This window comes from Lissotriton vulgaris, chromosome 3_2 (assembly GCF_964263255.1).
Source record: "Lissotriton vulgaris chromosome 3_2, aLisVul1.2, whole genome shotgun sequence".
NCBI classification, from domain to species: Eukaryota; Metazoa; Chordata; class Amphibia; order Caudata; family Salamandridae; genus Lissotriton; species Lissotriton vulgaris.
The window spans coordinates 237,316,091-237,340,794 of record NC_141690.1 but is presented as its reverse complement, the minus strand read 5'-3'; the positions used below and the strand labels follow the sequence as shown (position 1 = coordinate 237,340,794).

Below are 24,704 nucleotides of genomic sequence, written 5' to 3'. Positions count from 1 at the left end.
AGGTTGGACACTACAAGGGGGATCCCCAGTGTCGCAAGAGACCCCCCAGCCCCCACAGATGGCAAGAGTCCCGGGGTGGCTAGTGTAGCGCTTGGGGTGGAGCTGCCCCTAGATAGGGTAGGGGAGTGGACAGGCCTAGACCCTGGTTTCACTCTGTGACAGAGAGCAGGTCCCAGTGACGTCCTTACCATCGAACACTGCTAAGTACCAGCAGAGGGTGATGGTTAATGGGGAGGAGGTGGAGGCTCTGAGGGACACAGGTGCCAGCATGACCGCCGTAGTGAGGCGGCTGGTGTCCCCTGAGCAAGTAGTACCTGATGTGTTCCATCCAGCCGTGTTGGTTGACAGTAGTCTGGGCTACTATCCCGTGGCTCAGGTTCCCTTTGAGTGGGGAGGAGTGAAAGGCCAGTTGAGAGTTGCGATAAACCCTGCCTTGCCTGTGGACAGTCTGCTAAGAAACGACCTGGAATATACCGCCTGGAAGGAAGTGGAGTTTAAAGCCCACACTGAGATGCTGGGGTTACCAGGGTGGACTTGCGTGGTCACGAGGTCCAAGGCTGCTCGGCTAGAGACTCAACCTGGGTTGGAGCCTGAAAATACGGCTCAACCCAATGCCGGTCCGGAGGAGAATGGAGTGGAGAACACACCCCGTGTGATGGATGGGGAGCCCGCGGAGGTACCCCCAGAGTCCGCGGAGGTGGAGGTTGTTCCCGTAGGGGACTTGCCGACCCTTGCCGAGTGGCATGTGGAAGGAGGGCCTACCCGGGAGGAATTCTGTCGGGGGCAGAAAGAGTGCCCCACGCTTGAAGGCACGCTTGGGCCCAAGCGACGGATCAGGAGACCGGCAGTTTTCACGTGTACTGGGAGGATGGCCTCCTCTATAGTGAGCCTACGGTTCCGGTGCATGAATCCCCGAGGGCCTTAGTGGTCCCCCAATGCTACCGGGCCTTGTTATTGGAACTGGCGCATGAAATACCTTTGGCTGGACACCTGGGCCAGGACAAGACCTTTGCAAGGCTGGTCCCACATTTTTATTGGCCCAGGGTGAGAGTTGCCTCTGACACCTACTGCAAGACTTGCCAGGCAAGTGGCAAGACTAGGACTAAAGTGAAAATCCCTTTGGAACCGCTTCCGGTGGTCGGGACCCCTTTTGAGCGGGTCGGAATTGACATTGTTGGACCGTTGGACCTTTCAACCTCTTCGGGACACCGGTTCATCTTGGTGTTAGTGGACCAGGCCACTCGGTACCCGGAGGCTATTCCTCTGAGGACCGTCACTGCACCGGTGGTGTCTCGGGCCCTGATGTTGATATTTACCGGAGTGGGATTCCCCAAGGTCCTGGTGTCAGATAGGGGCACGAACTTCATGTCAGCCTACATGCAGGCCATGTGGAAGGAGTGCGGAGTGACCTATCGGTTCTCCACTCCTTACCACCCCAGACTAATGGGCTCGTAGAGCGCTTTAATAAGACTCTGAAGGGGATGATCCGGAGCCTGCCAGAGGACTTGAGGCGGAAGTGGGACATCCTCCTCCCTTGCCTGCTGTTTTCATACCGCGAGGTACCACAGAAGGGAGTCTGGTTCAGCCCCTTTGACCTGCTCTATGGCCATCCCGTTAGGGGGCCCCTCAGCCTTGTCAAGGAGGGGTGGGAGAAGACTTTGAAGAAGCTTCCCCGTGATGTCGTCAGCTACATGCTGGCGTTCCGCAGCCAGATGGCCAAGCTGTGAAAGGAAGCCTCAGACAACTTGGAGGCTAGCCAAGCCGGCATGAAGGAGTGGTATGACCGCAACGCTCTGACGGTGGAGTTGGACGCTGGACATAAGGTGTGGGTCATGGAGCCTGGGGAGCTTAATGCCCTCCAGGACTGGTGGACTGGTCCATAAGAGATTATGGAGCGTCGAGGCCAGACCACCTATGTCGTTGATTTGAAGACCCCCCCCGACAGCCCCATCGGGTGCTCCACGTCAACCGCCTGAAGCCTCACCATGAGCGATCTGAGCTTGCTCTCCTCATGGTGACTGACGGGAGCGAGGAGGAGAGTGAGCCTCTTCCTGACCTTCTGGCGGCCCAGGAGAAGGATGGTTCAGTGGAGGGAGTGATCCTCTCCCCATCCTTGACCCCAGAGCAACAGAGGGACTGCCGCCAAGTGTTGGAGCAGTACGCCTCGTTGTTCTCCCTCACGCCTGGAATTACACATCTGTGTACACATGATGTGGACACAGGGGACAGTCCACCTGTAAAAACCAAGTCTTACCGGCTGTCTGATAAAGTTAAGAACAGCATCCAGGGTGAGGTGGCCAAAATGCTGGAGCTGGGGGTGATCGAACCTTCCAGCAGCCCTTGGGCTAGTCCGGTTGTGTTGGTGCCGAAAGCGGCCCCACCGGGCACCACACCAGAACTTTGGGTTTGTGTGGACTATCGGGTATTGAACTCTGTCACCAAGACAGATGCGCTGATTGACCGGCTGGGAACCGCCCGGTACCTCAGCACCATTGATCTAACATCAGGGTACTGGCAGATTGCCATGGCCGAAGGAGCAATGGAGAAAACAGCGTTCTCCACCCCCGAGGGCCGCTTTCAATTTAGTGATGCCCTTCAGGCTCAAGAATGCTCCGGCCACCTTCCAGCGGTTGGTGAACCAGGTGCTGTCTGGCCTGGAGTCCTTCTCAGCGGCGTACCTGGATGACATAGCTGCCTTCAGTAGCACCTGGGAGGACCTGCTGCAGCATCTCCAGGAGGTGCTGCAGGCTTTGCAACGTGCTGGCCTGACCATTAAGGCTAGCAAGTGCCAGATTGGACAGGGATCTGTCATCTACCTGGGACACCTGGTGGGCGGGGGTAAAGTGCAACCCCTCCGGGCCAAAATTGTGACCGCCTTGGCCTTGGAGTTCCCCCAAAACCCAGACTGAGGTCCGAGCTTTCCTCGGCCTCACTGGATATTACCGCCGATTCGTCAAGGGATATGGTACCATCGTAGCCCCTTGACTGAGTTGACGTCCAAGAAGCAGCCACGAAAAGTGATCTGGACGGCTCCTTGCCAAGAGGCATTCGAAACACTGAAGCACGCGATGTGCACCGCTCCGGTGCTTGCAACACTTGACTTCTCAAAATAATTTATCGTGCAGACAGACTCCTTTGAGCATGGCATAGGTGCTGTACTTTCGCAACTCAACAACAATGGCCAATACCAACCTTTGGCCTTTATCTCCAGAAGACTCCTCCCTCGAGAACGGCGATGGAGTACCATCGAGCGCCTTCGCTGTGGTCTGGGCCTTGAAGAAGTTGAGGCCATACCTTTTTGGCTCTCACTTCCTGATTCAAACCGACCACCGACCCCTTCGCTGGCTCATGCAGATGAGAGGCGAAAATCCCAAGTTGCTAAGGTGGTCCATTTCCCTACAGGGGATGCACTTTAGGGTGGAACATCGACCCGGAGTTGACCACGCCAATGCTGACGGTCTCTCCCGGTTTTTCCGCCTTAGTGACGAGAACTCCCTAGAGGTTGGGTAGCTCTCCCCACTTTCAGCTGGGGGGGACGCATGTTAGACCTGTCAGCCCTAGGGTGGTCTTTCCTCTTTTTTTTTCGACCTGGCCTCATTTTTTCCCACCTTTTTTTTGTTGACCTTAGGTCTCCGGGCACCTTCCCATTGCTAATCAATGCTAAGGTGCAGGTGATCTCTACTTCAAACATGGCTGCCACAGGCCCCTGCTACTGCAGCGTGGTCTTTTGTGTAGCGCCCTAGTTGACGGGAGCTGGCTGGGACCCCGAACATTGCTGCAATACCAGCCTTCCATTGCCTGCCCATAGTTAGAGTGGGGAAGCTCCTGGAACCTTCCAGAATAGAGGCTGAGTCTAATTTTGCCGCCTCAGAGAGTAGTCACCTGACCTGGGCATATAAAAGAAAAAGGAGGGAAACTTTCCAGTCAGTTGGAGCATCACTGACCTGGGGGGCCCTACGCAGAAGACTTAGGCGGTAGGGCCTAGTCAGAAACCTATACCACTGGGGGGGACAGGGTAGCTGTGCGAGGAACACTGAACTAGCCCACTGATCTGGCCCGGCGGGTGGGGGGCCCAGGGACCACCTGAAGTGACCTGCTGAGGAAAGCCTTCAACCCCCCCTCTCAAGAAACCAAGAATCCACTTCAACCAAAGGGCGCCAGAACCAACAAGCACCAAGAAGAAGCTCACCTGCGCTAACCAGGACTACTGGGGGGATCAACAAGGTACTGGACTGTGCTGCACCTGCGCCCCCCTGCCTTCACCCGGGCCTGAGCTGTCCTGCCTAGCTCCCCCTGACTGAACTACCTGAGTTACTGTCCTGTCTGACCTGATCTGGCTACCCCACGCTTGCTCCCTGAGCTGACTGAACTGTCTGTAGCCCGAGGCGCTGTGGGGAAATCGCCCCAGTGAGAAGGGCTGTGATTCCAGGGACTGGGGCTGCTCCAGAGCGCTGTTGTTGAGACTGCCCCCGAAGCGCTGTAACTGGTGAACCGGCTGTTCCGGTAAGCGCTGCTGTCCCCGTGGGCCTCCCTGCCAGGAACTCACCGTTGCGCCCCTGTGTCGAGGGAGAGGAGCGGGTCGTTGTCATCCCCGGGGCCTCGAAGGGAATCGGAGCCTCACCGTCACCGTCGCGACCTTGGCGCCTCCCCCTGGGTGGGCCTGGCTGCTGGTTGTGCCTGCGCGGCGGCCCCCGGTCATAGGAGCGGGCTGCCGGAATTCCAAATAGGCCGCGCTAGGCCTTGTGAGGGCCTGACGCCGCCTAAGGCCGCACCACGTGACGGGGGCGCCCGGCCGCGTCACAGGCCACAAACCTGCCTCCGCAGTGATTGGCCCGCCGGGCTGCGCCTCCGCTATCCCGCCATTTGATTGGGCCGTCCAAGGCAGTAGCAGTTTTTGCTATGTTAAATTCAGTGGATACCTTTGTATCTTGGCTATATGTACACTTATTTTGTGGAGGAAAACTAAGTGAAAGACTGCAAGATATTTAACTCGAATAAATGAAGGTCATGCTTTGGAACTGATGGATATCTTTCTGGGTCGGATGGGAGGAGGTTGGGGAAGAGTACATTCAAGACAAGGGTGCTATTGGGCCCCAGCAGTGGTGTTGAGGTAATTTGGCATTGGTGTCCTTGGGTCCGCCCAACTAAGGATGGACCAAATACAGTCCTTCCCACACACTATACTCAAAATTGTGAGGCCCAGCAGTCAAAACATTCTCAGGGAGGTAGTGTGAGGGCCAAGATCTTCCAACACAATAATCAACCAAGTTATGGAATAATGTAAAGCCTACTCCATTGGCAATCGTTAGCACCAATGGAGTAATCAAAATCTGATACTCAACGTGTATGGCAACAGGGTGATGAATGCTGCATTATGTCAATGAGGCCCTTTTACCCTAGTACGCATCCTTTTCCTCGCTAGGGTTAAGGCTCCTGCTATTACCGTCCCCACCCTTCTATGGGATTAGGCAGGATTATGGCTCAGGTGCAGGTCTATAAAATGGTCTCGGTGTTTTTTAAATGCAGCCCAGTAAAATAGTTTCTCATTCGTTAATGTTACTTTAACAGTCTCAGCATATGCAGTGGATCAACCTGTGACTTTGTGTATCTTGACGTGGGAGCAGGCTCAGCCCCCACAATATACCTGCACATCGCTTTGAGCCTTTCTTGTCAGGTGGTGGATACAGTTCCACTCTTCTTTCACAACACAGACTCCTTTCTAAGGAGCACCGATAAGTGCTTTGCTGAATGGCATAGCCAGCAATTTTGTATAGACGCTCAGCTCTTCAGCACCAGTCTTCTTTGGTGTCTGATTGCCAAAAGCTAGACGTTTCTACATCCTCTAAGCCAAATCTTTTAACAGCGATGATTTGACGCGGTGTCAGCACCTGGGCAGATCAGGCTCTCCGCTCTACAGTGATGTATTGGCTTTACTCCTAGTTAGCAGTAACAACACTCGCTCGCACCTAAGGCCGACAACTAGGTCACATGCTAAAGGCACAAGTTGATGCAGTGCACTACAGACTGTTCAGAGAGGCCACAGGTAACCTTTCATGCCTCAGGTTTCTACTTATGCACTCTTTGGTTTGTCAACTTACTCTGGCGTTCCCCTAGCTGGGAAAATAAGGGCCTTTCCTCCTGGATAGTCTGTCCTCCTGGTGAGTCAGGAGCACACCTTCCCTCTATCAGCAGGTAAGCTTCCAAGCACTTTAAGCAAACCCTCTCCTCCCTTAGCACTAAGTATTGACTTCGGGTGATGTCCCCATATCTTTGGAGGACTGGCTGTCCAGCAGATACCATCCTGGTTATACAGCAACTCTTTTAGTATTCTTCAAAGCACTCCTTTCCTTTGTCAAGAATAATTTGGGAAAGTAACATAGTAGGGTGGTCTGGGTCCCACTTGTATGAAATTGGGTTACTGGTTGAGGGAGGGGAAACCCTACTCGAGCAGGAACCACAATCCTTGTCAGGGTGAAGTCACAAGCAAGCCCCAAATTAACCTGTGCTCAATCGTAAATTGGCACAGAGCAATCAGGCTTAACTTAGAGGCAATGTGTAAAGTATTTATGTAGCACTTCAAGCTTTCATAAGGTGACAGCGCCACACAAGAAAAACCCCACACCATTTTGGAAAAATAGAGTAAATGTTAATAAATCAAGATCACAATAAGAAAAGACAGATCAGTTGAACCTAGAAATACCCAATTTTAAAGATTTCGGTGAAAATGGTACCAAAAAAGCACAACGCACCACTGTGGTGATCTGTTTGTGCTGGACCGGGACAAAGTCATAAGTTTAGGTCGACCGCAAATAAGCTCAGGTCAGCTACAGGGACACAGAACAAGAGTACCTTCAATCCTGGTTGCAAAACCTGCTTCAAGGATGCGGCCTGCAACCAGGGCCATGCAAGGTCCTGGTCGAAGATATGTCACGTTCCGTGGAGTTGCAGTGCGAGCTCTCCCGTCGTTGTCAAGGAGGCCGTCAATGAGGGGACTTGCAAGGTGAAGTCTTGCGTCCAGGATGCGTTGCGCACCAGCTGGTTCCAAAGAAGCTGTGGGGCCTACGATGCGTAGTCTCCTGTCATTATTGAAGATGCAGTTGATGAGGGGCTTGCAATGCAATGGCCTGCATGGGGGATATGCTGCGAAGTGGTGGTTCCAATGAGGCTGTGAAAGCGATGCGAAGTCCTTCCAATGAGACAGTCCATGCAGCAGAGGCGATGCGTCGTTTCTGCTCAGGGTTGCACCTTTGCGCACAGTAAATAGGTCCATTCTGCTGGCTCCACCGATGGGTTGGCCGAGCACTTTCAGCCCGCTTCAAAGAGTTCAGGGCAGGGATGGCACCACTTAGGAGGGAGGATTCACAGATGGTAGAGTCCAAGTGAGGGGTTCAAGGTTGTTAGAAGCCTGTACCGCCCCTCAAGCTTCTGAACAACTAGCCCTTTGGTTTACGGTTTCATGTTGAGTCATTCTCACCTACCAGGGCAGCAGTCCAGAAGAGTGGCAGTCCCTTTCAGCAGCACAGCAGTACTTCTTCCTGGCAATCTTCCACATGTCCAGAAGTGGTCTGAAGAGTTTGGTCTAAGGGTCCAAAATGTATACCTGGTGTCTACTTTGAAGTGGAGGTAGATTCTAGGGGTTCCCACCCCATCTGAGGTGTCAGGCATCTCTTTCCTTCCTTCCTGTTGTGGTAAATAAATTTACCGTAGTATTTTTCCATACAATTACAAGTCAAAGGATAGCTCAAAAAATGAGAGGCAGAGTCCGTGGAATCTGAGTCATACGGGCTTTAATGGGATTAATAATAATACCATATGGTATGGACATCGGGTTCCATCACCACGAAGGCTCAGGAAGGGATATTCAACGTTTTATTAACAGTACACATTATATATAGTAAATCAGTATACTTGATTCCAATGCAGTAGGCGTAACAGGTGAAAAGAGAGAGATAAGAACACATGTGCGTAATAGGAGGCGTGTAAGAAGGCGTACACATGGGCGTGCACTTGACATGTCAGAGAAAACGTCACATGAAACGTCACAAGTGGGTGGATACTTAGTGAAAGTTTGCAGAGTCGGCAAAAACTTCTAACCTAGATGCGCGCGCAGCTGAACATGACGTGTAACTGGGGAGAACTGGGGGCTTTGACTTTTGCACGAGTAGAGGAGACTAAAGTCTGGGATGTCAGAGCGACCTGTACCTATAGCATATCTGGTATCTCATGTTTGAAGGATGTAGTATCTGAAGTAAAAGGTCTCTTGGGCAGAGGCCGTTCATTACTGAATGCTAGTGCGTGCAAAGGGATCTTCATGTAGAGTGCGGGGGCCATGGGCCTACCATGGTAACGGGAGCAGTAAATTACTTGCATGGAGACAGGAAGGCAGGGCCCTTTGCTCTGCAGCCGGGAATATGTTTACCTATTTCACTAGACTGGAATGTGTTTTCGAGGAGGCTGAACAGATAACTATAGGCAAAATAACGTTTTGGCAGGCAAGCAGGCCGAGCCGGGCACCGCTCGTCTGTGCAGGATGTAAGGCAGAGGTCAGGGATGCATACCTAAACTGTAGCTTTCAGAGGCAGAAATGTACTTGGAGACTCGTTGAGGGCCTAACTCGACTGGGCCAGGAAACATTGAGAAAAACGTGTGCTTGAGTCAAAAGTGTGCCATGTAAAGACGTTGGCACCATAGGTTTAGAAACCTGATGGACTGGATATTCATGCATGACTGGATTGCTGACATGTTAAGGTTTGACGCAAATCCATATGCGTCTTTCTAGCATGAGCAGAACAAAAGTTACACGACATACATGGGACATGGGTACATGGATAGGGTGCGAGTAGAGGGTCACTTTGGCTACCTGAAAATTTCTATTACCTCATTCCCTCCTTGGCCCCTACTACACCTTCTAGGATATATCTATATTCATAAGACCATCTATCTGTTCATATAACATCATTTGCTCGTCTCTCTTTATTCGGAAACGGGAACGTGAACTTGGACGGGGAATACAAGCTGTGGCGCACAAGCCGCAAATCGCTGGCCCACATTGCAGACATAGACAACAACTGAATAGGATAAGCAGTAATACCCCTAGGAATGATAGCAATTTCCATCCCCAGGCAGATATCACACTCCAGAGCCAACCGGACCAAGTCCAGGTGCCTGGGTTCTGGTGAATCAGGTGAGCTATTTCATGAAGCCTTGTTATGGCCTTATACACGGATGGTGCGTTATGTGGAATAAAAACACAACAACTGGATCCGATGACTCTACAAGCTCCGCCCCTATCGGCCAGTATGACGTCAAGGACAAGGCGATTTTGAAGAACTACGAGTCTCATAGCAGATTGTTCTTCAGTCAGGTTACCTAAAGCAGAAGTAGTCTCATTCACTACCGCTTCTAATGTTCTAGTTAATCTGCGTATCAATTTACTGTTTTGAATGGGGCCTATGATGAAAAAGAATCCTTTATTGAAATCGGTATATTGTTCCAATGTTGTCTCGGTCTGATCGACAATTGGGGACTTGATCTCCCTTCTGTGTCTTACATGTACAAGATGGGAATTTCGATGATAATCAGATGGGGCTAGAAAAACAGGTGGCAATAGGAACGCAATATAACACGTCCCATCCCAATCAAGGGGCAGATGAACATAAGCTGTATGTCCACAAATAAAATAAGAATGGCGTGAGGCTTTGAAAGTAGACTTTCCTTTATCACTGAACTCGACCACAGTATTACAATCACTGTGTCCTAGATGTACTGAACCATTCTTTCTAACACATAGCTCACCTTTTACTGGTAAAACTGTTATAAACGATAAGTCCGAATTAGTCTCGGACTGGACGTTCAGGATCATGAGATTGAGGGAAAAATTACCTAATGCATACACTTCATTTTCTAGATCGGTCCCTATCCTTTGTGGGAGACCGTTTGGGAAACATGCTTTATTCATGACTGTATTCAGGTTCCCCCATATCCAATTGCCTTGGGAAACCTTGGACTTACTATCTAGGGAGGACATTAAAGTAAACCATGCACCACATGAACCATTATGTGTGAACGGGTAAGGAAAGAGGGGCAGAGCTCCCTTGTATTTCTGATAAGGTGGGAGTCGGCCGCATACCCAACAATTCGTGGCATTGCTGGTCTGGTGAGTATGGTGTAACATACAAATGAATGTATTGTTGCGCATTGCTAATCGATAGGACAACTCGTGAGGAGGCAGGTCGCTGAAAGTGTGCTCTGCAGAATCATTAGAGGAATTATGTACATGTGAATTGAAAGGAGGAAAGAAATCATGTAAAAAGAAACTTACACATATTATCAAAATGCTCAGAAGAAACATGAAAAGTAATGTTACCACACAATGACTGTGCAAGTTTTTACAGTACTGGTCTCTCTTTTTAGTACGCCTATCTCTCTGACTACTGGGGTCTATCTTATTCATGTCAGAAACCTGTCTGACCGCTTCACCCGAGGGAGACTTAAACAATTAAACGCTGTCTGACTTACTAGACCTTAGTTTTGTACAGTACTCCTCTTGAGGAGTTTTCTCTATCAGGGGAAGTTTAGATTCAGTGTCCGAAAGGGGGCAGTCTTTGATAAGTGTGTTTGGACACAGTCCATGAACTTTTTTTATATGGCTGGAATGCAGCCACCCCTTTCTTCCTTCCAGCTTGACCGCGGTCCTCGTCGTCATCAACACCAACTTAGGCTGCTTCCATCTTGGTTCCAGCGGACTTTTCCTGTCGAAATTTCTCACGAAGACATACTCGCCGGGGACAACTTCATGCGTTGTTACTTGGGTGTTGTCTGGGAAGGCAGCCGCAACCTGTGAACGACATGATTGTAGTGCAGACATCAAGGAAGCTAGGTAATCTGTCAACATATTACTTTCAACATCGGTAATCTTTTTCGGCATAGGCGTACCCCACATATTGGGAGGCCGCCCAAAAATAACTTCGTAAGGTGACAATCCTGTTCTGGAGTGAGCCACCATACGCATATAGAAGAGTGCAACTGGCAGTGCTACGATCCAATCTACACCTTTTTCTGCACATATTTTGGTTAATGGTGTTTTCAGGGTCTGGTTGTGTCTTTCGACCAAACCAGCTGCTTCGGGATGTCGTACACAGTGAAATTTCCACTGGTAGCCTAACAGGAGTGATACCTGTTTCATAAGCTCGGACGAGAATGGCTGTCCATTATCTGAGTACACGACACGGGGCAGGCCGTATCGCGGGAAAAATTCACGAACCAGCTGCTTGGCAGTGGTCAAGGCAGTATAATCTGGGACTAGATATGCTTCTGTCCATCTGGAAAGGGCACATACAACTACAAGGACATATTTGAATCCTCTGCAACGGTCCATCTGGATATAATCTATCTGTAGGACTTCAAAAGGATGATCGGGAGGGTGGAAACCACCTTGTTCCACGGGAACACCTTTGCCTGGATTGAACTGACAACAGATCATGCAGGTACGCACTTTCTGTTTTGCTGCTGCCCGTAAATGCTTGTTGAACCATAAATTCTGGATGCTGTCTAACATGGCTTTTTCTCCTAAGTGTGCTGGACTATGTGCTGTGTTAATGATAACTTGAACCATAGAGTCGGGGAGGAACCATGTGGCTCTTCCCTTCGTCATCCATCCCTGATCTGTTTGGATCCCTCCTTGTTCAGTCCATTTCTTGATTAAGGCTGGTGTTGCATGTGTCTGTATGTCGAATACTTCTAGTGTGGGATCCTTCACTGTCATACAATGTGTCTGTGTTGGTACTATAGCCTTCGTCGGGTTTGTCTGAGTCTGAGCTGTGAGTTTAGCTGTTCGATCTGCCAGGTCGTTACCCTGGGAAATAGTATCAGTGACTTTCGTATGTGCTTTGCACTTCATGATAGCAATGGATACAGGTAAGTGTATTGCTTCTAACAGAGCTTGAATAAGTGGACCATGCTGTATCTTGGCTCCATGAGCAGTTAAAAAACCTCTTTCTTGCCAAAGGATACCGAAGTCGTGAACAACTCCGAATGCATACTGTGAATCTGTATATATGTTTACTTTCAAGTTCTTGGCTCGAATGCAGGCTTGGGTCAGAGCGATGAGCTCTGCTGCTTGGGCAGACAGTGTGTCTATACGATGTGTTTCTAAGACTTCAGTTTCAGTGGTCACTGCATAGGCGGCCACTAACTCTCCTGTGCTTGTTCTCATACATGAACCATCCACGTAAAGTGTCAGGTCTGGATCGGGCAATGCAATGTCTGTCAAGTCTTGTCTGGGCTTCGTTACAGTATTGATGACTTCTACGCAGTCATGTGGTGTCGGGTCGATTGTACTCGAGGGTAACAATGTGGCAGGATTTAATGTATTGCAACGTCTGATCTCTATGTGTGGCTGAAACAATGTCAATTCGTATCCAGTCAGTCTTGCTATGGTCAGGTGTTGAGTCTGGGTTCGGTTCAAAAGAACTTTCACAGAGTGTGGAACCTGTACTGTCAGAGGATGTCCTAACACTATTGAGTCGCTTTGTCTGATCGCTAGAGCTGTTGCTGCAACTGATTTGAGGCACGCAGGCAGAGCCTGGGCCACTGGGTCTAATGTACTAGAAAAGTAAGCACAAGGCTTGTGTTTACCTGCTTGATCTTGTGTGAGCACGGATAATGCTGTGCCATCGCGTTCAGTAACAAAGAGTGTAAAAGGCTTGCTGTAACATGGTGTCGCTAAAACAGGTGCTTGACATAGGGCTTTCTTTAACTCGTCAAAAGCTTGTTTGTGTTCCTGAGTCCAAGGGAGGACAGTCGAAGTCGCTGCCTCCAGTGTTGTCAACTGTATGAGTGGTTTGGCTAGAAATGCATACTGAGGGATCCATTGTCTGCAGTACGAGGTGAGGCCAATAAAGGCCCGTACCTCTTTCTGTGTCTTGGGTTGTGGCAGATGTGCAATTAACTGAATGCGTTCTGGTGTCAGCTGTCTCCCCCGTTTGGACAGCAAGTGCCCAAGTATACCACTTGCTGGGCACAGAATTGTAGCTTCGAAGGGGACACTTTATGCCCCTATTCGGCCAAGAAACATAGGACAGTCAGTGACGCATGCTCGCAGTCACGTTCGGTCCGTGCAGTGATTAACAAGTCATCTACATATTGGAGCAGAGCAGTGTCAGCAGGCATGTGAATACTGTCTAGTTGTCTTTTCAGGGCTTGACTGTAAATACTGGGACTTTCCGTGAACCCTTGAGGTGCACGTGCAAATTTGAAACTTCGGCCATTTAAAGAGAATCTGAATAAATATTGGCTTTCTGGATGAATGGGGACACTAAAGAAGGCGTTCTTGAGGTCTATAACAGTAAAGAACGCAGCTTCGGAATCAATAGCAGTCAATAGGGATGATATGTCTGGCACTACTGGGTACTGGGGAACAATACATTTATTTAGCTCGCGAAGATCAATCACCAATCGATAGACTGGCGGTGCATTTGGGTCAGTTCGTTTAAGAATCGGAATGATTGGGGAATTTCATACATTGGAGTCAGTTTCTACAACTACTCCGTGGGCAATCAATTCGTCAATAATTTTCAGTAAGGCTGCTACAACCTCGGGGGGCAACTTGTATTGTCGGATTCGGGGCAGTACAACTCCTTGCTTGAGAGTGACACGGTAAGGTGTAATGTGCATACAACCTACATCAGTTGGACCGTTTGCCCATAAATGTGCTGGTACATTTTGCAATCTTGGATCATAATCTCGTAAAACATAGTGACCTTTAAAGTCACGTAAGAACAATCGCACTCCTTCCGGAGAACAACATATCACTGCTCCTAAAGCTTTCAACGTTTTAATGCCAAGCAGATTTTCAGGACATGCTTTCGTAAGTAACAGATCAGTAGTGCGTGATAATGGACCAACTTCTAGAGAAACTGGTTTTGACACTTCATTAACTATAGGCTTTCCTGAAAAACCCAGGGAAACATTCTGTGAGCCTGAGAGGGGTGCCCCTGGAACTTCGTCATGACTGATGGTCGTTCTACTTGCCCCTGTGTCAATCAAAAATTTTCTGTCTTTCCCTAATACCTGACTATGTACATAGGGACCCTCTTGATCTACAGGAACCTCAATAAGAGGCAAGCCAACCTCCCTCTCTAGGCTGTTTCATGTGTACTGCTGGTAATCGGGATAATCTGACTGTGCATATTGGTACATTTGTTGCGTGACATGTTGAGTGGCAGCAATAGGCTGTGGTTGGGGTTGGGGTTGAGCTACTGTTTGTTGTGCATGCTGTGGTGGCTGTTGTGTATTCTGTGGGACATGCTGTGGAACGTGTTCCTGTCTAGGAGGACGCGGCCTTTCTTTCGTCCTACCGGTAGCAATATTGTGCTTTAGAACGGCACATTCGTTTATATAGTGACCTGGCTGTTTGCAGTAATTGCAATTCCCTTTAACGGGAGCTGTAGACTGACCTGGAGGTGCTGTACCCTTTCTTTGACCATCTGGTGGAACAGTCTGGGCTACTAGGACTTTCATTTTCGTATCTTTCATACGTCTCTGTTCATGATCATGTTCCTCTCTAATTCGGTTCTGGTGGTACTGTAACATTTGCAACATTTGGGAAGGTGTATTTGCTTGCCATGTGCTCTCGACTTTCAGGACTCTATTCTTGACTTGGGGTAAGGAATTCTCAACTAATTTGGTCACAAAAAGATGTGGATATGATTCACTACTTGTTTTTAAACCACTATTAATGACAAAACATTTCTCAAATCTGGAATAAAAATCACTAGTGTCTTCATCCTGTTTCTGTTTGCAGGCTGAGATTGCATCCCAGTCTTCCTTTTTAGTTGTCAATAACCGCGGTAAAACCTGTACTAATAATCCTGGTAATGCTTTAGTTTTGTCCCCAAGACCTAAACCTGGGGTGCGTGCTTTCTCTTCATCCTCTAATTCAGCCCAATTAATCTTTTTATCTCCCACCTCCCATTCTTTTTCTTTTAATTTCTCGTAAATACCTGCTGGCAACAGTACTTTTAACATTTTCATAATATCGGGATACGTGTAGTCTCCCATGAGTAACATGTCTTTTAATTCACGGTGAAACCCTGCTGGATCTTTATCGTGACAAGGCACTATTTTCTTCATTTCCAATAATTCCATTTTACTTAAGGGTGTATATACGAATACGCGTTGAAGCGCACCCCCTGGTGTCGTCTGGACGGGATGAACTTCTCTTAAGGGATTCTGTCTGTCTATATAAAAGGGTTTCCCTACTGGAGGTGGAACGGGAACAAAATGTGGAGTCAAAAATGTTCTGTATTTATGACGTTGTTCAAGAATCACATTAATTAAATCGGTACCTAGACCTCACCATCTTTTCAGTAGTAGTTCATCTAATATATTGTATAGGGGACCTGGATCAGAATGCTGACTCTCATATAGCATAATGAGATGCTGGATCGTGTACATGCCAGCTAAACGCTGTTCAGATGGAGTAAGACTCAAAAATGTTTGCGCTACTGAATCATCTTTATATACGCTGCTATTATCAGCCCACTGTACTGCGGACCGTGCTAGTTCTTGTTCATGCATTGTATTAAGTTCGTTGTAACCTATTCTTTCTTTCAGGATTTTATCAGTGGCTTGGAATAAATGTTCAAGAGAACATTTTTCTGGTATGGGAGAAAGAAAACGTTTCTTGTTTTCTAGGCGTATAGGTCTGTCAAAAGGTCTTGCTCTACCTACGTACGCTATCATCTCTTGGCGGTCATCTGATTCTTCTAACTCATCCTCTTCTTCCTCGGTTTCACTCTCTTTATCGGCTCCCCTAGCTTCTTTCTCTTTTTCGTGCATTATTACTATTTCTTTACGGATCTTTCTGTACATAGAGTCTATGCAATTTTGTTTATCATGTTTACCATCAGCTATGTTATTACTCCAATTTATCAACTTGACCTTTTCTTCTTGGCTCATTCCTGGTCTATCTCGTTCCCTTATCAAACAATTAATCAGAAATCGTAAAATCATACTTTGTGTCTCAACCTTCTGATGTGCCATGGCCTCGCGAATACATTCAGGTCTCTCCCCTGTTCTAATAAAATGCAATATATTGTCTAGGTGTTCAGTCATTTCTGGAAGAAGCATCAAATAGTCTGTAACGCGTCGTAAACGTAGCGAAGATAACATCATGTCCCCCTTGCCAGGTACTGGGTCATATCTACAATCTGTTATGAATTGTCTAAGATTTTCGAATGTAGCTGGTCTAGGTGTACGCTGTAATGCTAGTACTCTGTACGTCATTCGTTTTGCTTGTGGCGGGGTGTGAAGATGTCCTCCTACTGCGCCTCCTGAAGCGGAAGCGAGGCCGTGAATGGACTGGGCAGTGGCTGCAGGTGTCGTGACGGGTATAAGTGGCATATGTACCGGAGGTGGACTCTGTGTTGCAGCTGTCGCGAAAGGATTATGAGGACCAATAGTAGGTGGAACAGTAACAGTAGCAGTAGCAATAGGGGAAGTAACAGGCGCAGGAAGCGTGACTTGGGAACGTGGAGGGGTCGTGGCTTGGACAGTAGGTTGAACAGTCGGAGCAGGCTGCTGTACATTATTAACGGGTTGTACGTGTACATGAGTATATGCTGGAGCAACATCATCTAAATAGGAAGAAAGGAAAATATCTGCTGCGGTTTGCTTATGACGGAATTTGGTCGGGACCAATGGTGGTGGCAAGGTACATGTTACTTCCGGGGTCGCCTTGGGCAGGCCCTCGGCTAGAACTGGATACAGTCCTGTAATAAGGGCATTTCTTTGTCTGCCTTGTTGTTCTATTCTGACTCGTTTTCCCTCTTCTAGTAACCCTTTTTCTCTAGCTTTTTCGGATTCTTCTCTACTTCTTTCTGCTTTCCTGATTTCTTTCTCGTTTCTTCTATGCGCTTCTTTACGCCATAATTCTATGGCATCTTTCTGGGATTGTCTGGCTTTCTTCTTCCATAATGCTTCTTCTACTCTCATGATGCAATCGGCATCCCATGTCCCTGGGACAGGCCATCTATACTTCTCTTCCAGACCCTTGGTGTAATCCGCCCATAAGTCTAGGTACAGTTTGGCATCTAAGCCATGCTTATTATACATAAAATGTCCAGGAGTGTCCCTAGGCGGGGCGGGAACTGCTTCTTCGAGTATCCCTTTCCTAGTTCCTATCCGACGTAATTTAGAGAATAGCTGCATAGTGAGACTGATTCGAACACAATAAACACAGTAATGAATTGCAAACAATCATTCATACCACAACATGAAACACATTAAAACATTATTGAACAGTTACTACCTTGAAACATGAAACACAATACTGACTCTGAATTACTAGATGCACTGGATTACTAGATTACTGGATTACTAGATGCACTGCTAGAACAGTACAGACCGGTCCCGTAAAGAGACACGTGTTGTCGTATTTACCTAAGCAAACACGTCCGGACCAGGTCTGTGTACCCAGACCTGTCTTGACCGGGCACAAATTAATGAACCCGTCTAGATGCGTTCCCAATAACGGTACTCACCGGGAAGCAGAAACTGAAGGCCTCGGAAACTGGACTGGACTGCGTCAGGTGACGATTCTCCTACGCATGCGCTTCGGAACAGGTGGGCCTCTGGATACCTCGGACTTTGCTCTCTCGACTAGGGGCTCTGGTCGGGATCCTCCGCATTCCTCACCGCCTCATTTGGATGCTGGGCCGCAGTCACCGTCTCCTCCGTAGGCCCGAGGGAGAATAGCAGGAAAACCCGCGGAAGTGCACTTGTTCCGTCGCAGCCGCAGAAGGGGTCAAGGCCTGCGGGTCATCACCGGCGAGTGGGGAAGGGGGGTCCCTGTTCGGGCGCCAAATTATGTGGTAAATAAATTTACCGTAGTATTTTTCCATACAATTACAAGTCAAAGGATAGCTCAAAAAATGAGAGGCAGAGTCCGTGGAATCTGAGTCATACGGGCTTTAATGGGATTAATAATAATACCATATGGTATGGACATCGGGTTCCATCACCACGAAGGCTCAGGAAGGGATATTCAACGTTTTATTAACAGTACACATTATATATAGTAAATCAGTATACTTGATTCCAATGCAGTAGGCGTAACAGGTGAAAAGAGAGAGATAAGAACACATGTGCGTAATAGGAGGTGTGTAAGAAGGCGTACACATGGGCGTGCACTTGACATGTCAGAGAAAACGTCACATGAAACGTCACAAGTGGGTGGATACTTAGTGAAAGTTTGCAGAGTCGGCAAAAACTTCTAACCTAGATGTGCGCGCAGCTGAACATGACGTGTAACTGGGGAGAACTGGGGGCTTTGACTTTTGCACGAGTAGAGGAGACTAAAGTCTGGGATGTCAGAGCGACCTGTACCTATAGCATATCTGGTATCTCATGTTTGAAGGATGTAGTATCTGAAGTAAAAGGTCTCTTGGGCAGAGGCCGTTCATTACTGAATGCTAGTGCGTGCAAAGGGATCTTCATGTAGAGTTTTGGGGCCATGGGCCTACCATGGTAACGGGAGCAGTAAATTACTTGCATGGAGACAGGAAGGCAGGGCCCTTTGCTCTGCAGCCGGGAATATGTTTACCTATTTCACTAGACTGGAATGTGTTTTCGAGGAGGCTGAACAGATAACTATAGGCAAAATAACGTTTTGGCAGGCAAGCAGGCCGAGCCGGGCACCGCTCGTCTGTGCAGGATGTAAGGCAGAGGTCAGGGATGCATACCTAAACTGTAGCTTTCAGAGGCAGAAATGTACTTGGAGACTCGTTGAGGGCCTAACTCGACTGGGCCAGGAAACATTGAGAAAAACGTGTGCTTGAGTCAAAAGTGTACCATGTAAAGACGTTGGCACCATAGGTTTAGAAACCTGATGGACTGGATATTCATGCATGACTGGATTGCTGACATGTTAAGGTTTGACGCAAATCCATATGCGTCTTTCTAGCATGAGCAGAACAAAAGTTACACGACATACATGGGACATGGGTACATGGATAGGGTGCGAGTAGAGGGTCACTTTGGCTACCTGAAAATTTCTATTACCTCACTGTCCTGGCCCTGGTGGAGTCACAAAAGACCAGTGACAAACCCTTTGTGAGAGTGCTCAAGCAGAGCCTTTGTGATGTGCAAGTGTTAGGTGACCGCTCCTCCCCCTCGTTAACTCAGTGGCCAATCCTGCGAACAACTGTCTTTTCTGTGTATCACTGTTTGGGATTAATGCACAAAGACCAACTGCCAGCTACACCCAGGATCACAGTGCAGGCACCAAATGATTATGCCCGGTAGTGGGTTCCCACCTTAGTACCTTATCCTGCTAGCGCTCGCATCATAGCGCGGGGACACGCCGTTGTGCGTCACCAAGCGCTTTACAAGACCCCCCTATTATTATTATTATTATTATTATTAGGACAAGAAAATGCTATTTATTTTAAAAAGTGGCATTTTCAGAATTGTGATTAAAAACTAAAAACTCGACGTTACCATAAATATGGGGTTTTAATTACAATTCTTTAAACACCAAACTCGACCTGTCTACTTACTCCCAACTGGAAGGTACAGCTTATTAAATATAATACGATAACTTCAATTTTATTGTATGGGAGAGGTAGGCCTTGTAGTCGTGAAAAACAAATTCTGGAGTTTTCACTATCGGGGCATGTAAAACTCAAAAGTAGGTTTCCTACTTTTTAAATACACCGCACACTGCTTTTTGGGCTGTCCATGGCCTACCCTGCGGATGACTTGTATGTTTTGAATGGGAGATTTGGGCCTGGCAAAAGTTTTATTTTGCCAGGTTAAAACAGAAGTAGTTCAGAACTGCACACAAAGGCTGCAATAGCAGACCTGGGGCATGTTTAAAGGTCTACTTAAGTGGGTGGCACAGTCAGTGTTGCAGGTACACGAGTAGCATTTAATTTACAGGCCCCGGGCACATGTAGTATCACTTTACTATCGACTTAAATGGATTTTAAATAGGCCAACTGGGAGTAAGTCAATTCTGCCATGTTTTAATGTGACTACAATCACTTTAACACTGGTAAAGTGTGCAGAGTCCTATAGCCAGCGAAAAATTAAAGTCAGCAAAACATGAGGATTGAAGGCAAAATGTTCGGGGAGAACCACAGTAAGGATGCCAGGTCTAACGCCACTTTTTTCATTTATTTTTTTACTCATTGTCCACATGGGATGTCGATCCACTGCCTCGAACTTCAGAACTGTTTTCAGATAGTTCTTTTTCAAGTCACCACCTCAAGCTACTCTCCAGACATATTGTTTATGTAAAGTGATACTTCTCACACCAGGAAGCACAGGGACTCTAGGTAGGAGAAAGAAAAACAATGTGAGTTTTCTGCACATGGCTGACATCAACATTTCTGTAAAACCTTCAGACTAGGACTAGGAATGTCCTCCCCTTGAATAGATACTTCGCTCCTACCATCTACCAAATGGCAGTGCTCAGAAAAAATGAATTAGCAGCTTCTTGCTAACACAGTCTTCATGGAATTTCTACAGATAGCCCTGACTCGCTCCACCTCACTTCAGTGTCTGGGTCTCTGGCAGTACACTTTCGCCATCTGACAAAGCTGTCCTCATCCTCCATTGTATGCAATGATGGATTACACTGACCCACACACAGTCCTACTACCACACATGTATTGCATGCATAATGTACATGCACTCAACATGCATATGGATTGTGGTTCTGCTGTCGCATAACTAGAATTTCATACAAGAGGGATCAGTAGGCCACACTCACACAGGTAAAAAGGTTGTGTCTTACAAAAGTTCTACAAAATCTGGTACGCCGCCACCACCGCTTTATGTTCTTCTCTCTGGACATGGATAGTAGTCCACAATCTTCTGAGGTCTTAGTTGGTGCACCTTTCCAGATCACAGGACCGGTCTTAGACCTCTCATCTGAAGCAGTACAAAAATAGAATATTCATTGTACTCTGTGAACTGACACTGTATTAAGATGTTAGGGTATATCCTCAAGTAATCCCAACAGTCTGACTGGATTTAACACATACCATTTTGGTCAGCTATTGCGGATGCAAACTGGCTTACTTCGGTTTACATGCTTGTTAGCCTTTTCTTCGACGTTGCAGTTGTACACAAATCTGTTGCCTATAAATGTTGCTTTCATGGTAAGTTTTTTTTCTTGAATTGTGTTACATCATACAGGAGCTGATCAGCTGAAATGATTGTATTGCTTTCATTTTCCATATACATCCTGTTTGCACATTTGAAAAGTGGTACCATGTTCTGTCTTAGCTGGGATATTTGAGCCTAGCTATCAATATTAAACTAAAGCTGTAAGTTACAGAGCTCAGTTTACCACTAGCTAAAAAGCCAGGTACCTCAAGGCTTTACTTAACGTGGTACCACTTGGAAGCTATGTTTTGTGCTATTAAAACATTGACAATCCATAGTTGACATGCCTCCAATCCTGTGTAAATAGAAACCAAATTCATCAACATGGTGTATGACATAGACCTAATTTTTTTTCTTTCTATATTTCTTTAAACAGTGCCGCCTGTCTGCCATGAGCAAAGGCTCTCACAAAGCCTGGATATGGCCTTGAATTCTGCACTTAGCTCCATGCCATCATTTACTTCAAAGCTGCCAAAGGGTCCTCAGCAACTGGCTGGTGACGGTGGTCTCAGCAGCATTAGTTCCTGGGTTACTAGCACTCTGTCAGGTACACATTCAGCCATTCGAATATTATTTATATTGTGAGTTTATTATATGATCTATACTCCATCTATTGCAGTTATTTGTTTTGTACTCCTCTATTCCAGGTAAAGGTCTTTTCCAACTTGAGGAAAATATTGTCTTCTTTCCAAATGGAAAACGAAGGGGTCGAGTGATATTGGAAAAACAACGGAGTGGTGCACTACCAGATAGGATAATGTTTAATCATGAAGCACAGTCAGTTCCTTTGTTGTTATCATCTTTTATTAGAATTCATTCCAATGCATAGACACAAAACATCCGTCAACGCGTTTCGGTCAACAAGTGAACTTCGTCAGGGCTATAGGTGTAGTTTAAGAAACAACAAAAGAGATCAAAAGGTGGTCCGATGGCTTCCCAGGTGAATACTGTCATATATATATGCGGTCGGCCTCCTTGATAAGGACCAACGCAGAATTAACAGTAGAGCAAATACGAATGTCCCGGCACTTCTCAGTTCGGGAAGTGCCGGGACGTTCGTATTTGCTCTACTGTTAATTCTGCGTCTGCCCTTATCAAGGAGGCCGACCGCATATATATATATGACCGTATTCAGCTGGGAAGCCATCGGACCACCTTTTGATCTCTTTTGTTGTTTCTTAAACTACACCTATAGCCCTGACGAAGTTCACTTGTTGAATGAAACGCATTGGCGGATATTTTGTGTTTATGCATTGGAATGAATTCTAATAAAAGATGATAACGAAGGAACTGACTGTGCTTCATGATTAAACATTATCCTATCTGGTAGTGCACCACTCCGTTGTTTTTCCAGAATTGTTTCCCGTGTAGACGGGTTGCATCCCTCGACGGCGGATAGAGGCACACCATCCATTCATATTGATATTTGAATATTACTTTGGGTCAAACATTGAAGCTTGTGCAGCACCTAGGGTCCGCCGTCGGATCTGGTCTATCTCCTGGGTCAAGTGATATTCCTTTCGGACAAGTGAACCATAAGTAGTTGTCTTCAGCGCATAAACAAACACATCTCTCAGCTTTAACTTTGTTTTTAAATGAAAAAAAGTAGATAACTAGGAAATAAGTTTGATTAGTAACTTTAAGACGGAATACTTACTTTAAGAAAATGGGAGGCAATTATAGTTCATATGCTAAGGTTCCTGTTGAAATAATGTCTGCAGGTTTCAACTATCTCATGAGTTACTGCTTTGCTTTTACATTGTGCCACATGGTAAAGATCTGGTACTGCTTAAGCAAGCTTCTTCATAAATTACTTCCATATCTTAAGACTAATTCTTAGTTTTCTGTCTTGGTCCTTGCAAGGCACACAGAAAGACCTCAGGCAGCCCTAGCAGCAAACAGGAACACCACATCTCTAGCACTAGGGGCACCTTTACCTCTGCCATCACGGACAACTCACCATTGCATTAAACCAAGATCCTTCACATAGTGCACAGCTGAATGAACTAGTGGTGGCCATGTTTGCTGTGGAGAAACTCATTTACTTCTGTTTGAGATCAATATCATATAATACCTGGAATGAGATTTTGGCAGGGTCTATCAGTCCCTCATGGCCTCTAAAGTTTAAGGGTCCACCAAGTCCTTTTGATTGTCTGACCTGTATATTGTTATGATATTGGGGAAGTACTCTTCTTCCATACCGCATCATCTTTCTATCTCTAGAGTGTCTCTCCTAAAGAAAGAAGGCCATGTCAAGGGATCACGTGTTCTATTAGGCATCTACCTAGAACAGAAATACTTTATTCAATCTAGGTTCAAGGCCGCTCTTCTTCTGCAGGCAGAACATGTCATTCACTCAGGATCAATCGTCTCATCTGCATTTTGCCAATGAGTTATATATTTGACTACCATCCAGAGGTACCTACATTACCTAACCCTTGTTATTCCCTTAGTAGACCCCTTGCCAAGTGCTATCCTGACAACCTCAGAAGAGCCCCTGAGATAGAGGAACCCTCCATTTGTGACCCAAACTCTTTTCTGTTGCCCAGGTGAGGTGAGCATGCACAGAACGTATACAGAGGGGCTCAGGATGGCGAAACGCCACTGCACCTAAATGGATAGCAAATGGAGAACATGTCTAGACACCATGGCTAAAGACACTAATACGCTACCACCAGCAGATATGGAGTAAAAAGTGCCCAACTCTTGCAGACCACATCGAGCGGTCACAAACTGCAACTAGGAAATCTTCACTGTCATTAACGTTTTGCTCCCCTCTTCAGCAAAATCGCCCCATTGCAAGACCTTTGCAAAAAAGCTGTCAGAGTTTTGTGTAACAAAATCCCCTCCATATACTGCAACTTCAACCCACAACTGGACCGTTACAACTCAACTTCCTTGCACAGCTGAAGAACGAACCCTGACCTCTAGGCCCACCAGAACCACTGTCAAAACCGCGGTTATCATGAATACCATCCACTTAGGGGCCCCATCTAACTCTGCATATGCATTTATCAAAGGACTCCTACTTATCAGCAAAGCACTAACCACCGTCCTTGACTCCTCCATTGACTGCCACATTTCCAGAACAACCATGAGGGACGTAGAGCACACAAACAAGGCAGTGCCTCACTTTAATGCCACCTGATGCATGGTACTATTAATTAATTTTATGTCCAGGATTTGTAGTGTGCAGATTATAGTTTGAGGTGGGCATCCACTCTTTCTTTGCAACTTCAATACTATTTGGCATTTGCAAGATTGATTTCTCTTATGCTATTCACAACAGGATCTTTGCGTGCCAGAGGTTTGTGTATTGCTTTTTTCAAAACCATGATCTGATTTTTGCCTTTTGTCATATTCTGTTCCAAGCAACAATTGTTTATCATTGTTTTAGCAACCCCACATAAATCACTTTGCATACTGAAGAACTAAAGGAACTGTAACAATTTATCTTCAAAATGACTTTGTATTTTGTTACAAAATAATCCTGGGCCTCAAGGCAGAGATGTGCTAGTTTAAATGTTTTT

The 24,704-nt window shown here is 46.9% G+C and overlaps 1 protein-coding gene across 1 annotated transcript in view; it reads left to right on the top strand.

Moving 5' to 3' along the window:
- The window catches only part of UBOX5 (U-box domain containing 5), a 195,863-nt gene that overhangs the window by 135,305 nt on the left and 35,854 nt on the right, over positions 1 to 24,704 (top strand). Inside the window, exon 5 of the mRNA XM_086964290.1 lies at positions 21,551 to 21,721. Coding sequence (XP_086820416.1) covers positions 21,551 to 21,721 — 171 coding nt within the window. The remainder of the gene's footprint in view (positions 1 to 21,550; positions 21,722 to 24,704) is intronic.